Consider the following 17,198-nt stretch of genomic DNA (forward strand, 5'->3'; position numbering starts at 1 on the left):
ATCAAATGGCTTTATGCACTTACTTTGCATTTCCTTCCACAATATCATTTTCATTATTAATATCAGTTTTAAATCCACTCTGAACTACAGAAACATTTGCTAATTACAATGCCACAGGTCATCTTAACTAATGATTTCTATGGCAATGGAGAGTCCTTGGTGGCAAAATATTTTAATGATTGAACTTACCTTTTTTTGAAAATTCTGGTCCAGACATAAGTAGCAATGCTGTTCCTTGCCTCACTTTTTGAATATCAGAATGTTCTTTCTTATTTCATGAGCAGAATAAGTAACCCCTCTGCCCCCTTCTTTTTCCTGTGAAATGCAGTGTTAACAGTAGTACTGTTCTAGAGTTTGAGTAGTTATATTTAGATGTCTCAATGGGGATATAACACAGCCAAACAGTTGCAAATAATTGTTCAGTACATTATCCTAGGTTTCAACATCTCTAAGGATGTCTTCATCAGAATAAAAAGGTTGTAGCATTTTTAATTGAGCATGTCTGCTCTAAACTTCGACTATTGACTTCTCATACTCTAACTTTATGGCTTTTAAAATTTCATTTTGATGAAGACATCCTTAGAGGTGTCGAAATCTAGGTCAATGTACTAAACAGTTATTGGCAACTGGTTGGCTGTGTTATTTATCTGTTGAAACTTCTATATGGTAGCTGAAAGACAGCCATGTTCAAAACTGTAATATTTAGATGTGTGTGTGTACCTTCTATGCTCAATTGTGATAATGTTCCCATTGAACAGTCATGAAGTTCGTAAATGTAATATGGGTCTGTTTGCAAACATAAATGTATTGGTAATGAAAGTATATATTTTAATGAAAGGTAAGGTTGTAAATAACAAAAACTGTAATTTGTTGTTGAAAAATAATTATTCTTCATTATTCCATTGCTTCACAGTGGAGTGAATTATCAAAGTATTACAAAACATGATTCGTATTTCAGTGCATATATGGCATATGAAATAAATAAAAAATGATACAAATAAAATATTTTGGAATGAGCATATTTATACATTATTTTCTTCATATGTCTTTTTAATACCTTAAATCCATGACATGCAATCTCCTTTTGATGAACCTAAAAAAAAAAATACACTTTAGGAGAAAACAATTACTTGATGAATGGGGAGGCAGCTAACTCTGTCACTTAAGAGCTGTATATACAGCATCTCAGTGCCCTAACAACATAGTAAATGGTCTTCTTTCTGATCCTTTTAAAAGTTTGTTTATGAAGTAGCTTAACTGAAAACACCATATATCCGTATTTCCTTATTTTTTTATCTTTGACATAAATTTTCATTCTATGCAATGTTCATAGCATTTATTTTCACATGATTTACTGCTGGCTTATAACTGAATGAGCTCTTCTAATAAGATAGTGAAGACTATGCCCGTAGTCTTAAGTATACATGGAAAGTAAAAATGCAGTACTGCTAGTGTGTAATAACAGCACTGATGCAAAGGAAGTTGCATACTGAGCTTTATCAACCGTAGATGCCAATTCTCTTTCCTAAAATTCTACAAATTACGCCAAACAAAGCTTTTGTAGATTTTTTTCTACCCACCTTTCAACCCTCTTTCCACTAAAAAGTGACTTGGAGGCACATCTACTCAGCAAATGCGCACAAAGATGGAAAGAAAACTCTTCATCTCATTAGTAGCACACTCACAGGAATGGTAAATACAACATATATGTTTCAGCCATCATTAGCAATTCATACACTCTGCAACCAGGTATCCACATAATTTGTCAGTGCAGAAATACTTGCATTAGAAAAATATAGCCTGCTTAGATAAACAAGGCAGTTGGCAGAAAAGGTGTTGTCACTGTAATAACCTGAGTGGTGTTAGAAAGGAACATTTCAAAACCATAAAATGTGATAAGCCAACTAATGCACATCAAAGTGGTGTAGAATGGGAGAGAAACACTACTATATATTTAAAGGACGCCATTCTTCACTTATTACAATTTTGGCATTATGTCACTGTCAAGCATAAATATTCAATGCCGTGTCACAGCACAGATATAAATACAGGGCCTGTTAAGGGTTAAGTCTACACTTTATAGCCACAAATCATAGATACATGCATTACATGTACTACCACAGATTAAAACTGCATGTGAACATGAAGGATTTCATGGCCCTATTTCCACAAGCTCACAGATTATTAGATAAATGTCAACCAACATTGGTATGTGGAAATTCCAGAAAGTGAACAAAGTCAAGCTGATATGAGAAATATTGGGACTCTGGTGTGTTCCATTTCATCCTGCCCCTGTGCGAATCTGGAGAATCTGGTACATAATGCATGTTCACTGCTTTTTGGTCGAAAATTCTGCTTTGAAAGTTGGCCAATGAAGTGTGATATGGTATTTTTAGGATGGCTTGTCCCACTTCTGTTATGACGAAAGATGTCAGGGCATCCCACTGCGAGAAATATTATGATATGTGTAGATGATAGAACAGCCTGAACCCATCACTTCTGCAATCTGAGACAGCGATTGAGCATCTCCACCTGCTGTGTGGATTAGATTAGATTCAGTTTTCATTGCATAGAGCCAAAAAATGAAATGATTCTCATGGGTGTGGAACATGTCAGAAAGTATAACATAAAAAACACAAAAAATCTGTCAGAATGAAACACTGTTATACACTTTAATAAAATTACCATACACAAAATACCTAATCTTGACAGATGTGACTAAGTGCTGTCAAGACTGAAATCAAACAGACAATGAAACATTGTTCTACGACATTCAAACTACAATACAGTGGTGCTGAAGAATGAATTAGCACAAAACGCGCACAATGTATATTATAAATATAAAATGCTATATACAAAAAGATTACATATGAGGGGGGGACTCAAAAGTAACCGGAAACGTAATGCTGCACATCGTGCACTTGTAGTTGCGCTGCCAGAGGGTTGTACTAGGAGCTCTGCTGAGTCTTTCTGCCACGCGGCGTCACCCAACAGTGAGAAGTGTTGTTTCTTTGGCTGTTCTCTGTGTGTGCATACAGTGCAAGCATGACATGAAGAAATGGCTAGTGCTTACAAACGTGTGGCAGTGAAGTTATGTTTCTTGCTCTGCAAGAATGCAGCAGAAACTGTTGCAATGATTCAGACAGCCTACAAAGACCATGCTCTTAGTACAACACAAGTGACAAATGGTTTTCTCGGTTTAAAAAAGGAGAAATGGTGGTTGAAGACCAGCCCCATACGGTCGACCTTCAGCTGCTCGAAGTGAAGACAACATTGACAAAATCCATGTTCTCATCAGTGAAGATCGACGCAGGACAATCGACCAACTCGAGAACTTGTCCGGGTTGTCCTCGAGCTCAATTCAGCGCATCTTGACCATCGATTTGGCGATGTGAAGAGTAGCAGCAAAATTCGTGCCGAAGTTTCTTGCCGGAGATCAAAGGGGTCGTCGCATTCAAGCTTGTCTCGAAATGGACGTGTTCAAAGATGATCCATATTTTTTCAACAAAATCATTAAAGTCATGGTGCTATGGGTACAATCCAGAAAGTAAACAACAGTCATCACAATGGAAGTCACCTGGCTTACCTAAAAAGCTCAAAAAGTGAAATCGAATGTGAAAAAGATGTTGATCTGCTTTTTGACATCAAAGGGATTGTACACTCTGAATTTGATCCTGAAAACCAGACAGTAAACCAACAATTCTATTTGGAGGTTATGAAATGGCTTCGCAGAAGTTTGTCATGCAAATGTCCGGCTTTGTGGGATTCTGGCATGTGGTTCCTGCATCACGGCAACGCTCCCGCGCACACGGCTCTCAGCGTTCGCCAGTTTTTGGCCTCAACAATGGCGAATACCTTGACCCACGTGCCCTATTTGCTGGATTTAGCACCCTTGGACAGCTTCCTATTCCCAAGGATGAAAAGAGACTTGAGAGGGAAGCGTTTTGCGGATGTGGAAGATGCAAAACGTAATGTCATGAAAGTGTTAGCAGGTATCAAAGAGGACGAATTTAAAAGGTACTTCGAACACTGGAATGAACATTTGGACAAGTGTATTAATGGTAATGGAGATTACTTCGTAGGAGATTAAGGTTGGATTTGAAAACAATAAAGTATATGCTTTCTAAAAAGAAATTCCGGTTATTTTTGGGTCCTCCCTCATATTCCTCAGTGAAAGACCATGTTTCTGCAGGTTACCAGGAATGTCACTAATCTGCATTCTAAACACACTGGACAGAAATTTTAAAAACTCAAGATAATTGCAAACCAAAAGACTTACTTTAATTTTGAAAATCAAACAATGGAAAATCCAGAATGGAATGTAACAAGAATAGTTGCTACTCACCATATAGCAGAGATGGTGAGTCACAGATAGACACAACAAAAAAACTGTCACAGTGTGAGCTTTCAGCCAACAAGGCCTTCGTCAGCAATAGACAACAAGGCCTTTGTCAGCAATAGACAACATACACACACATGACCACAGTCTCTGGCTGCTGAGGCCACACACACATGACCATAGTCTCTGGCTGCTGAGGCCACACTGCAAGCAGCCCTGCATGATGAGAGAGGCAATCGGGTGGTGGGGATAGGAAGGGGGCTGGGACGAGGAGGGGGAGGGACATCACAATAGGGGTGGGTGACAGTAAAGTGCTGCTTGTGGGAGCATACAGAAACAAGATGGAGGACAGTAGGCCAGCTAGGTGCAGTCGGTAGGTTAGTGAAAAATGAGAGAAGTAAAAGGACTGTGGGTGCAATGGTGAAACAGAGGGCTGTGTAGTGCTGAAATGGGAACAGGGAAGGGGATATATTGGTAAGGACAATGACTAATAAAAGTTGAAGCCAGGAGGGTTTACTTTTGAAAGTAAGTTTCTCCAAATTTTCATTATTCAGTCATTTTTCAAACAGAAATAAGTAAAAATGGTAATAATTTATCTCTAACTTGCAATACATACATGTAGGACAGGTTCACAGACTGTCATGCACTCAGTATTCATCATAATCATCAGCTCCATAATATTCATCATCATCCCTATGATGGTTGAGCATCTGTGCCAAAGATATTTCACTATTCTCAGGTTCAGGCTCAGGTTCATCTTCAAAATCTTCCGCTTCATCTGAAAAATAATGTTGCCAGTTTATATTTCACCATAAAGAGACAAATAAACTGCTAAATGGAAATCACAGCATTACACAAAGCAGGTAAGATGGCACAAAGTTAATAAAGCTTCAATGTAAACTTATTCTTTTTGAGTAGTAACACTAAAAAAGTTACTTCTCATTTAATTTTGCTCTGATTACTATGTAATTGAGTGTAACTTGTACTTATGTTCTTGGAAATCTTCTCCAAAACCTTTCATTACAAAGAATGTGATGGAACTTGTTGGAATCAAGTAAACTAAAGTAAACGAACTTTATTTTACAGAAACAGTAAAATATGGCAGGAGAGAAAAATATTTTTTAAGGATCAAATAGCCATTTAATAGTTGTTGTTGGAACTCTTGATCTTATATATAAATGGCACTGTTTTTGGCTTGTGTGTTGTTTGGTGAACACAATGTGTTTGCATAATGTTTTGCCTTGTGCTTGCAACAAGCAATTCAAAAAACTATTCAAACTGGTGCAACCCAATTATGCTATGTGTGACAGGAGTGAATCTTTGGATTCCACAAGGTAAAGTGTCGAACTGCTGAATTATCTAATGCCTTCCTCCAACTTGTTGACTGGCTTACTCACCAGTTACAGGCAGAACTATAGACAACTGCGGACCTCAAACCACAGTGGAACTTGACATTTCTCACCGCCACTAAGCATTTCCAAAGATGAAAACAGCTATAAAAGAAGCTGGGGATCAAACTCTGAGCCTTAGGATTTATATTCTGACAGCCACTGACATACAGTGCCATACTAAATGATATTCCCACACACACAATGTGAAATGTGGGTATGATTTATACAGGGTGGTCAATTGATAGTGACCAGGCCAAATATCTCACGAAATAAGCGTCAAACGAAAAAACTACAAAGAACGAAACTTGTCATCTTGGAAGGGGAAATCAGACGGTGCTATGGTTGACCCTCTAAATGGCATTGCCATAGGTCAAACGGATATCAGCTGCATTTTTTTAAAATAGGAACCCCCGTTTTTTATTACATATTCATGTAGTATGTAAAGAATTATGAATGTTTTAGTTGGACCACTTTTTTCACTTTGTGATAGATGGCACTGTAATAGTTACAAACATATAAAAACGTGGTATCATGTAACATTCCGCCAGTGAGGACGGTATTTGCTTTGTGATACATTACCCATGTTAAAATGGACCATTTACCAGTAGCGGAAAAGGTCACTATCATGTTGATGTATGGCTATTGTGATCAAAATGCCCAACGGGCTTGTGCTATGTATGGTGCTCGGTATCCCGGACGACATCATCCAAGTGTCTGGACCGTTTGCCAGATAGTTACATTATTTAAGGAAACAGGATGTGTTCAGCCACATGTGAAATGTCAACCACGATCTGCAACAAATGATGGTGCCCTAGTAGGCGTTCTAGCTGCTGTCGCAGCTAATCCACACATCAGTAGCAGATAAACTGCGCGAGCATAGGGAATCTCAAAAATGTCGGTGTGTACAGTTCTGCCACTGGGCACAAGAGAAATTACGGGATGATGACAGATTTTTTGCATGCGTTCTATTTAGCGACGAAGCGTCATTCACCAACAGCAGTAACGTAAACTGGCATAATATGCACTACTGGGCAACGGAAAATCCACGATGGCTGCAACAAGTGGAACATCAGTGACCTTGGTGCGTTAATGTATGGTGCGGCATTATGGGAGGAAGGATAATTGGCCCCCATTTTATTGATAGCAATCTAAATGGTGCAATGTATGCTGATTTCCTACGTAATGTTCTACCGATGTTACTACAAGATGTTTCACTGCATGACAGAATGGCGATGTACTTCCAACATGATGGATGTCCGGCACATAGATCACGTGCAATTGAAGCAGTATTGAATAGCACATTTCATGACAGGTGGATTGGTCGTGCACCATACCATGGCCCGCACATTCACCAGATCTGACATCCCCAGATTTCTTTCTGTGGGGAAAGTTGAAGGATATTTGCTATTGTGATCCACCGTCAATGCCTGACAACATGCATCAGCGCATTATCAATGCATGTGCGAACATTACGGAAGGCGAACTAGTCGCTGTTGAGAAGATTGTCGTTACACATATTGCCAAATCCATTGAGATTGACGGACATCATTTTGAGCATTTATTGCATTAATGTGGTATTTACAGGTAATCACACAGTAACAGCATGCATTCTCAGAAATGATAAGTTCACAAAGGTACATGTATTACATTGGAACAACCAAAATAAAATGGTCAATTGTATCTAGTTTCTGTATTTCAATTTCAAAAACCTACCTGTTACCAACTGTTCATCTAAAATTGTGAGCCATATGTTTGTGACTATTACAGCGCCATCCACCACAAAGCGAAAAAAGTGGTCCAACTAAAACATTCATATTTCTTTACGTACTACACGAATATGTAATAAAAATGGAGGGGGGGGGTTCCTATTTTAAAAAAACTCAGTTGATATACGTTTGACCTATGGCAACGCCATCTAGTGGGCCAACCATAGCGCCATCTGGTTTCCCCCTTCAAGATAGACAAGTTTTGTTCTTTGTAGTTTTTTGGTCTGATGCTTATTTCGTGAGATATTTGGCCCGGTCATGATCAATGGACCACCCTGTATTCAAGAGCCAATGTTCAAATATCAAGTCAGAAGATTAATTCATCGAGAAAATTTCTTAAATGAGCTTCAGAGAAAGAGAAAAATATTTTTCACTAAAAGACAAGTAACATTTGAAGGCATACTGCAGAACAAATCTTACTCTAAGAATGTGTGAATTAGAACAATAAAAGTAATAATGTGAATACCCATTTCAATATCCTGGACATCAACTGTGTCTGTTGTCGGTAGTGTAGTTGATGATTGTTCTGCACTACCTGGAACCGGTGTCACATCTTCATCTTTATCCTCAATTACTTCAACTGGAAACTCATTTGTTTTCTCAACAACTTTAGTATGGAGTGTTTTATTACTCGTGAGTTCCCTGCAATTGCCAAATTACATGGTATAAAATTTAAACACCCACACTTGAATTTTTCTTGGTGCTAACAGAGTTAATGAAATCAAATAATTAATTAAAACAAGATAGAATATCAGAATATAACTTGCATGAAAATTAGCATAGTCACTTTTGGCAGCTCAAGAACGGAGTAATCAGATATAAGCTACTTTTTTTTCCCCCACTCAAGAAATTTTTCATAGTTGGTTCCTGTAACATATGCAACACAGAAACAGCCTAGATCAGATAACTAGCTGTGGGGCTAGGCAGTACTGTATTGAGGGAGTGGTAAGATAAGGCCCCACCATGAGTGAGTCACAATGAGGCACAAAAACTCATCAGAAAAAAAGCAAGGAATAAAAATGGCTTAAAAATTAACCAGGAGAGGTGAGTTCTCCTATCCTTCATGTTCTTGTTGTCTGCCTGTGAAAAGAAGCCTTTCCCTCAGCCAGCAACTGTAAAGACACGCTGTTGTCACAGTGTCATTTCTTCCAAGTAGTATCATAAAAAAAACTAGCGCCAAACAGATGTCTATCACTGACATTCTTTATGTAATAGCAGTGAGATCAGTTCACACAGGTTGGTCATGTACAACTATGAAATTATTGCTGCTACTTTGTAATGATGCTGCAGTATCTTACAATTTGGCAAGCAGTTGCTAAAGCAAATGTGCTATCTGACCAAAGTATTTTCTACTTTTTGCCAATTTGTGCTGAGTAAGACTGTTTGAGATAGTGATGCAAAGTATTTTATAGAATACTACATGAAATGGAAAATAAATCTCACGTATATCACACAATTCCACGTGACTTTGATTTCTTGTCAGGCAATGCCCTAACTGAAAGCTCTATCTCTTTTCTTTTAAAACTTGCAGCTGATTTTGGTGCCAAAAATAGCCAGAGAAACAGCAGAATTAGTTAGTGAAATACCTGCTTTCAAGTTTCATGTGAATGAGCTACCTAAAAGCATTAACACAGCATCCCATTTAGATATTTTGAAGATTTTTTTCAGAGTTTGGGTTAGCAGATGCGCTTACCCAAACATCAAAACTGCTTTGAGAATATTTACGACAGTGCCAATGATTGCAGCATATTGTTAACATAGTTTAGAAAATAAAAACTACTTAAGGTTTAGTATTGGTGAAAGCAGACTGTCAAACAAATTTATCTGCATTGTCAATAGAATACCAACATGGACCAGTTTAAAAACAACAGCGACATTCATGATTACAGTACCAGAAAAAAGAAAGACCTACACTATACTTTACTTAACCTATCTTTGGCACAGAAAGGGGTAAAATATGCTGCTATAAAACTTTTTGATAAATTACCAGATGAAATAAAATGTCTGACAGACAGCAGTAATAGTTTCAAAAACAAACTGAAATCATACCTCCTTGACATCTCCTTCTATACCGTAGATGAATTCTTGAATATGAGTAAATAAATCTGGAGATATAATATATGCATTTTGTGCCATTTAAGGGAATGGGATAGATAACAGAAATATTTAGGTATAACGCTATAATTAAAATAAAACAAAAAAAAAAACCTTGTTTCCTGTGCACATTTCTTGTGCATTTGACACATTCCACATCATAACAGTTTTTCTGTGCTATTGATCAATGAAACATGTAACTAACTAACTAACTTCAACATACAAGTCCAATAACCTCTCACAGACAGCAGGTGGCAGCGCTAGCGGTGGAGAGTATGTAAAGTGTGTTGGAGGGGATGGGAAAAACAATGCAGTCCCTGTCGTAATGAGGGAATGGAGAAATTTATCTGACATTCGAAAGGGCAAGATCACTGTGTTTTGGGCCGAGGGTGGAAGCATTTCCGAAACAGCTAAGTCTGTAAACTGTTCATGTGCTGGAATGGTTAAAGTATGCCGTGCATGGCAAAATGGCACTATTACAAAACAGGCATTGAGGCAACTGTGGTGCACCAAGGACCACAGATGATAGTGGTGAATGACAGCTATGGAGGTGTGTATGGACAAGCAGACATGCAACTGTTGAGCAACTAACCACTCAGATGAACCAAGGAGCTATAAACAATGTCTCCTCAACAGCTGTTCAATATAGGCTGGTGCATATCTGCCTCTACAGAAGCAGCCTGGTTCATGTACCCATGCTGACAGCTCTTCATTAGCAATGAAGGCTGGGTTTTGCAAGCCAGTACCAGAACTGGATGTACATTGAATGATGACAAGTGGTCTTTTCAGGTGAATCACATTTTGTGTCTCATCAGACATATGGCTGTTGTCGTGAAGTGCCTGAAAGCATACACCCCACAGTAATTGTCAGAGCATTATGGTCTGGGGAAAGCTTTTGTGGCATTCCCTAGGTGATCTCATCATTCTGTAAGGTGCAATGGATCAACAAAAAAATGCATCTATCCTTGGGGAGCATGTCCATGCAGTTTGTTTTTCCTTGGCATGATGGCATCTACCAGCAGTACAATGTAATGTGTCACTCAGCTTGCAGTGTATGTGTATGGTTTGAAGAGCCTAGGATGAGTTTACCGTACTTCCCTGGCTACCAAACTTTCCTGATTTAAACCCAATTGATAATCTGTGGGACCACCTCAACAGGCTGTTCACACCATGGGTCCTGAACCAAGAAACCTAGCAAGCTGGCCGCAGCACTGAAGCTGACATGGCTCCACATCCCTGTCCGCACCTGCATATCTCGCAGCAATCTGCACTGTAAAGATGGTTATTCATGTGACTGGACAATGTAATTCATTTAAGTACTATTTTACAGTAATACTTCATTTTTATTCACCGAGAAAAAAATTATAAAATGAGCTTAATCTACATGGAAAAAATTGCAGATGTTAGTTTTACCGGGGGAGGGGTGCAGCATAGGCTGTTCTACCAGGGGTGTTGGATCACTTCATTACAAGTGTGGGATCAGGTTCTACAGTTTAAAAGTAACTTGCAGAAAATGCATAAGTGTTGCTACAGAAAGACATAGATAATATGGATCAAGATTTATATACTTACCTTGCAGGCAAAGATTTTACTAGCTGCGATGAGCTGGCTGAGCCAGCTGTTGTTGATTCAGACGTCTTCTCAGGCTGTCCTTCATCTTTTGCATTTAGGCTTTTTAAGACGTCATAATTAATTTTTAATGATATTTTTTTCTCTTGCAGCATTTTCTCAATTGCTTCTCCTGCAGAACTTGAAGGTGGGATTCTAATTTTCCTATTTCCGCATCTTCTTTTCTTCTTTTCTGGCTTCCCTTCTTCTTTTTCCTTTGCCAACTTTTCAGCTTTTTCTAAAACAAATGTTGTTATAGTGAGGCCATAAACTGTAGACATAGAAGACCCAAAAAGAAGAAAATACAACAAATATAGGAGGAGGATTCAAATGAGAAGTTTGAAAGTGCAATAAAATTCCTAAAACTTGTACTATCATTTGTGCAGGAGTTTTTCTTTTGTTAGACGAATGACAAATAGTTTGCAGCCTGTTGTTGTATCACAGAATGAACACAAAAGTATGATGCTTCACATGTGTCTCTGAAGTAAGTGTATGAGTGATGCAGAGAGTTTAAAAGGCTGACTTCTGTGGGTTGTGCCATTTTACCCAGGCCAAATACTCCATATAGAAATGAATAAAAACATTTCTGTAGTGGAAGAGTTTGTGAAAGAAAACAAGCATGTTACTGTAAATGAAATAACCACTATTTTGGATATAAGTGTTGTTTGAGCACACGATATTGTCCATGATGGGTGTGCTCGATATGTGCCACAGCATGTGATTGTTGAATTGAGAGGCTGTTGCATCAGTGCCTGTAAGAAGCTTCAGTGTCATTTCCAGGTCAAAGGTAATGGCTTTCTGGGCAGACTTGTTACAGGAGATGAAACCAGGGTGCACTATCACCAATCTGAAATTAAAAGATCTAGTAAGGAATGGCGTCAGAGCTCTTTGAAAAAAGCTACTTCAAAATCATCTCACAAGTGAACAATGAGGACTTTTGATCAACAATGCTCTTCCCAATACTTCCTGTTGAACTGTAGCAACAACACAGAATATGAAATTTTAATGTCTCAATCACCCACCTTACTCATCAGACCTCACCTCGAATGTCTTTCATGTGTTCAGACAGGTAAAATAATTGCTGAAAGACAAGAATTTCAGAAGGGATAAAAATGTACAAACCACTGTGCTTGAGTGACAGTGTTCACAATCAAAAGAATTCTTCTCACAAAGTATATATATATATATATATATATATATATATATATATATATATATATATATATATATATATATATATATATATGTATATATATATATATATATGTGTGTGTGTGTGTAGACCATATTACACTATAGAGATTTTCTGGAAAGAAAATAAGGGGTACTTATACTTCGGCAGTCCTGAGAAATCAGGTAAAATGAAACATGCTTATAAAGCAGATATCAAATTATTTTTAATAACAATCTGTCACTGGATGGGCAAGTAGCATCTGGAATAATGTTATAAAAAATTGGTAATCATCTTCAATAACACTGGGCAGTTATCAATGAGTACGTAGCTGGAAGCTCATGGCATTTGTACCATTTGAGGTGACTGGAAATCCAAGAAATATTGCACTGATGGTAATAGTTAGTATATTCAGTCCTCAAACCTAGGTAATTAGGTATTTTGCGGAAGTGGCTTACAAACCATGCTGTTAATTTTGTACTGAATATGCTGTTCAAATCCATGTAAGTTCGTAAATTTTTTATGAAGTACAGAAGTCTGGCAGCAGGAAACCTTCTCAGTTGAATTATGTTTGCTTGAGAATTGTTTGTGATTTCCCCTTTAACATGAGTCTGTAAATGGTATTTGCAGACTATGAGCTGTTGCTTTTTTGGACTTCAATTCAAATGTTCATGTATCGGACAATACTGTAAAACATACACATTTCATTTCTTTATTTTTTATTAATAATTGTCAAGTCAATACCAGCTTCTCCAAGAGGTTATACCGTATTTATTCGAATCTAAGCCACACTCGATTCTAAGCCGCACCTGAAAAATGGGACTTGAAATCAAGGAAATAATTTTCCCAAATCTAAGCCACACCTGAAATTTGAGACTCGAAATTCAAGGGGAGAAAAATGTTGTAGGCCGCACCTCCAAATCGGAACAAAGTTGGTCCATTGTAATATGAGATACAGTTTAGGTTAAATGAATGACGATACAGCTATAGTAGTTTGGTTCGAGTCGTAAGCTTGGCAGTTGAGCTTTACCAGGTAGCCATTGCTATGTGTCAAGCGCTCCGTCCGTATTTATACGGGTACCCTTCCTTTTTCACGTGCTTCGTCTGGTTTGAATCGATTGCTTATTTTTCTTTGATCTGGTAAGTGCCGCTCTCTTTGTTATAGGTATTTACGTCACTCTAAGCTGAAAATGCATTATTGTACTGTGTCATGCATTGTTTGTTGCATTCTGATAGTGAGTGTTTACGGCATGTCGCCGCTCACGGCGTGGCTTGCTTTTGTGCTCGCTACCGCGACTTACAATTAAAAAAAAGAGAGGAATCATCTCATTAGCGAAACAATGGCAAGAGACTACTACTTGTTAATTACAGTGCTGCTTTCTTTGATAATGATCAACAAGAACCAAAAATAGACTGCGTATGACAGAAGATGTTCTGAACGAGAGTTTAGCAAAAATTTATCTCCATTTGAAAATCTCTGGACGCCTCTTTAGTACATTACATTCTGCACAGAAATTAGAGTTATTTTAGATTTAAAAATCTAATCAATTGCTGTGCTTCATTTCTGACTGTATCACTTTTAGGCATAAGAATAATACGAATATAAACTTGTCATGATATGTACATTCTTCTGCGCTTGCTGTTGCCTCACTCTAGTTTCGTACTTTATTAGGCAGACAGGATTTAAATGAGATAGCAGCAAACACGAAAGAATACATGGCAAAATGTTTATATTTGTATTATTCTTATGGTGAAGAGAATACTACATGTGATTCACAATTCATAAAAGTTCCTATTAGCATCCATCTCTTCTCAGAGGTAGGAAAAAATTCAGAACATCGAGTTGGCCAAATTGACAAATAACCCAAACAGTCTTGCCAGTTGGATTTTCATAGTACATTGAAATGCTGCTACATTCGAAGATGAACAATACGGAATTTGTATTTACTTTGTTGGATAATGTATAAAAATGCAGTGGTCGAAACTCGGGGCGTAGGAAAAAGCTCGTCTTCCACCTTTTCTTAAATTTATTTACTGATGCAAAGGTTTCGGCGCCGGTATTTATCTGTGTGCCTGCAAAGCATGCCATTATAATGCAGATTAGTTGTGGCGGCACCTACCAACATTTTTCAGAACTTCTGCTTACTTTGCACTCGATTCTAAATCGCAGGTGGTTTTTTGGATTACAAAAACCGGAAAACAAGTGCGGCTTACATTCGAGTAAATACGGTAGATGGTTTGTTTTAAACTAATGTATTATAGGCCTCCATACTACGAAAGGAAATGTTTTAAATCATATCTGAGATATCTACAATTATATAGCAAACAAGCATTGATTATCTCAGGGTCAATGTCCAGTGTTGATCCACATGCACATACATACTCTACAAGGCACTACAGCGTGTGTGGCAGAGGGTACTTTGTAACACTACTAGTAATTTCCGTTCCTGTTACATTCGGAAATACAGTGACAGGAGAATGACTGTCTATATGTCTTGTACAAGTCCTAATTTTCCTTGTCCTGTTTTTGTGGTCCTTATATGAAGTGCACATTGGCAGCAGTAGAACTGTTCTGCAGTTAGCTACAAATGCCAGATCTCTAATTTTTCTCAATACTGTTTCATGAAACGAATGGTCTTCCCTCCAGAGATTGCCATTCGAGTTCGCACAGCATTTCTGTAGTTCTCACATGCTGATCGAGTCTAGTGATAACAAATCTAGCAGCACATCTTCGAATTGCTTTTATGTCTTCCTTTAATTCAACCTGGTGGGGATCCCGAACACTCGATCAGTATTTGAGAATGGATCGCATTAGTGCTCTATAAGTGTTCACCTTTATAGATGAACATATAACTCAACAAGCTATAGATTTTACATGTATAAATCTACCAGGAAGAGCAAAGATTGAGCTGAGCGACATATAAACGGTGGAGTTGCAGCAAGATGGCTATATAAGGTATGTGAGATGTACTGTATGCCATAAGGAGGCTTGAGGCTGTTGAGTCATGGCCAGCTATGTCACCACTTCCACAAAACCCCATGTCACTAAGTAAACTGCTGAGTGCTTGCAAGCAACACACTAATGTGATGAGGTTCTGAGAAAATCTAAAACTAAATTATATATTTAAAAAAAGACTGATGAGTCCAATAAAATTATCGCCAGTCAAGAACAAAAAAGTAGTGATGTTATTAAAATTTGCATATATATATACACTGTAGTTTATAATAAAAATATTTACTCTTACAGACACCATTCACAAAGAAATGATATACCATTTGACAGAGAGTGAAGTTACCTACAGCTCGAGGCTATGAGACAATTTTAAACAAAAGAGGAATTTGTTACAAACAAAAAAAATCATACTACAATTGTTGTGTGCCATAGCAAAGTATCCACAACTGTTACACATAAAGATTAACCTCTGCATAAATAGTTTATATTATTGTCTTTTACTGTTTATACATATTAGTATAAAATTCTGGTAGTGTGATGTTGTAAAAGTGGCATTTGACCAAAGCAGTAATGTAAGGGCATGAAGAATCAAGTTTTGAACTTGCAGTTCCTGCAGTTTCAACTTGTATTGCAAAAATAGCCTCTAAAAACCATGATTATTGGCATGTATAAAATTAATCTGTATAATAATCCGATGTAAATAGATCATAAAGCTGTATATGTATAACAACTGTAAATAATGTCAAAGGATGGTCTATAACTTAAAAGCTAACTTAAGCATAACAGTGGTTACAGGAACAAGTCGTGAAAGAAGAAAGCAGTGCAGATTTACGGTCTTTTGTTGGTGTTCTTGTTTTGGGTAAGAGCTGAGCAGCCTAAGAGCAGCTGATGTTAGCTTGTGATAACATGGTAGCAGGTAGTTTGAACACATTCATTCTGGTGTGACAATCTTCAATTCTGGAGATTCATTTTATTCGTTGTGTGTTAGTATTATAGTAATCTCTACCTTACTACACTTTTGCCGCCCCTAACATGGCATGAATCTCACAGTTTTGAGTAGCACATCATTTGGCTGCTCCATGCCGCCACCAGATGCTGCTAATCATGGTTTGGTGCCTCAATTGCATCAGCTGAGCGACAGTGGCCCCTGGTCGGCAAATGCTCTCTTTATATTATCGCACACAGGCTCCAGCCAGCAGTCTGCATTTGTCACCAGTCTGCAAGTGCCGACAAGTCTTGTACAAGTCATTACTTCTGTTACTTACTGGTTTCTGACAACCATATCTTTCATCATGTTTAGAGCCACAACACAAGTGGCAATGAGTAGAACTTTGGTGTGCTCTGTAAGAGAACTTTCCTCGGTTCAACTTCGGATCTTTTGTGTGCCTAACTTCAGTGAATGTTTTTTCGTGTACTTCTCCAGGTACGGAGTTCTTTGGTCACTTCTCCAGCAACAGCAACTTCTTCTTAGATGACTTCATGGCTATGCTGACAATGCAGATTCCACCATCTCCCTGTGAACTACCACTGATTTTAGCCATCCAATGACTCTGTTGCAATTCGGCAAGTTTCTACTCATGGATCCAGCAGAAATTCCGTGATCTAGTGACTTCTGTTGGACTTACTCAGTAGCATGTCTTGCACCTGTATTCATTCTCCTGATGACAATTTTAGTCAGTTTAATATGACTTTTTTTAGACATTTTATTCTTGATTACTTTTCTTTCTTGTTTCATCTGCATGTCACCATTTGTTCTAAAGCTGATTAAAAGGTGGTAATGTTTTTACCCAGCATTCTAATATGGGACCAATGACAGAAATTCTCCTTTGGAACCACACTTGGTAAATCATTACAGTACCTCATAAGACAAATAATA

The 17,198-nt window shown here is 37.9% G+C and overlaps 1 protein-coding gene across 4 annotated transcripts in view; it reads right to left on the minus strand.

Moving 5' to 3' along the window:
- Positions 1-866: 866 nt before the first annotated feature.
- The window catches only part of LOC126337296 (transcription factor IIIB 90 kDa subunit), a 342,489-nt gene continuing 326,157 nt past the window's right edge, over positions 867-17,198 (minus strand). For all 4 annotated transcript variants that reach the window (XM_050001455.1, XM_050001456.1, XM_050001458.1 and 1 more), the window contains 4 exons: positions 11,163-11,436; positions 7,963-8,138; positions 4,956-5,117; positions 867-1,093 (listed from right to left, as the gene is read on the minus strand). In XM_050001455.1, coding sequence (XP_049857412.1) covers positions 4,987-5,117; positions 7,963-8,138; positions 11,163-11,436 — 581 coding nt within the window. In that variant the 3' untranslated portion in view covers positions 867-1,093; positions 4,956-4,986. The remainder of the gene's footprint in view (positions 1,094-4,955; positions 5,118-7,962; positions 8,139-11,162; positions 11,437-17,198) is intronic.

Source organism: Schistocerca gregaria, chromosome 1 (assembly GCF_023897955.1).
Source record: "Schistocerca gregaria isolate iqSchGreg1 chromosome 1, iqSchGreg1.2, whole genome shotgun sequence".
Classification (NCBI taxonomy): Eukaryota; Metazoa; Arthropoda; class Insecta; order Orthoptera; family Acrididae; genus Schistocerca; species Schistocerca gregaria.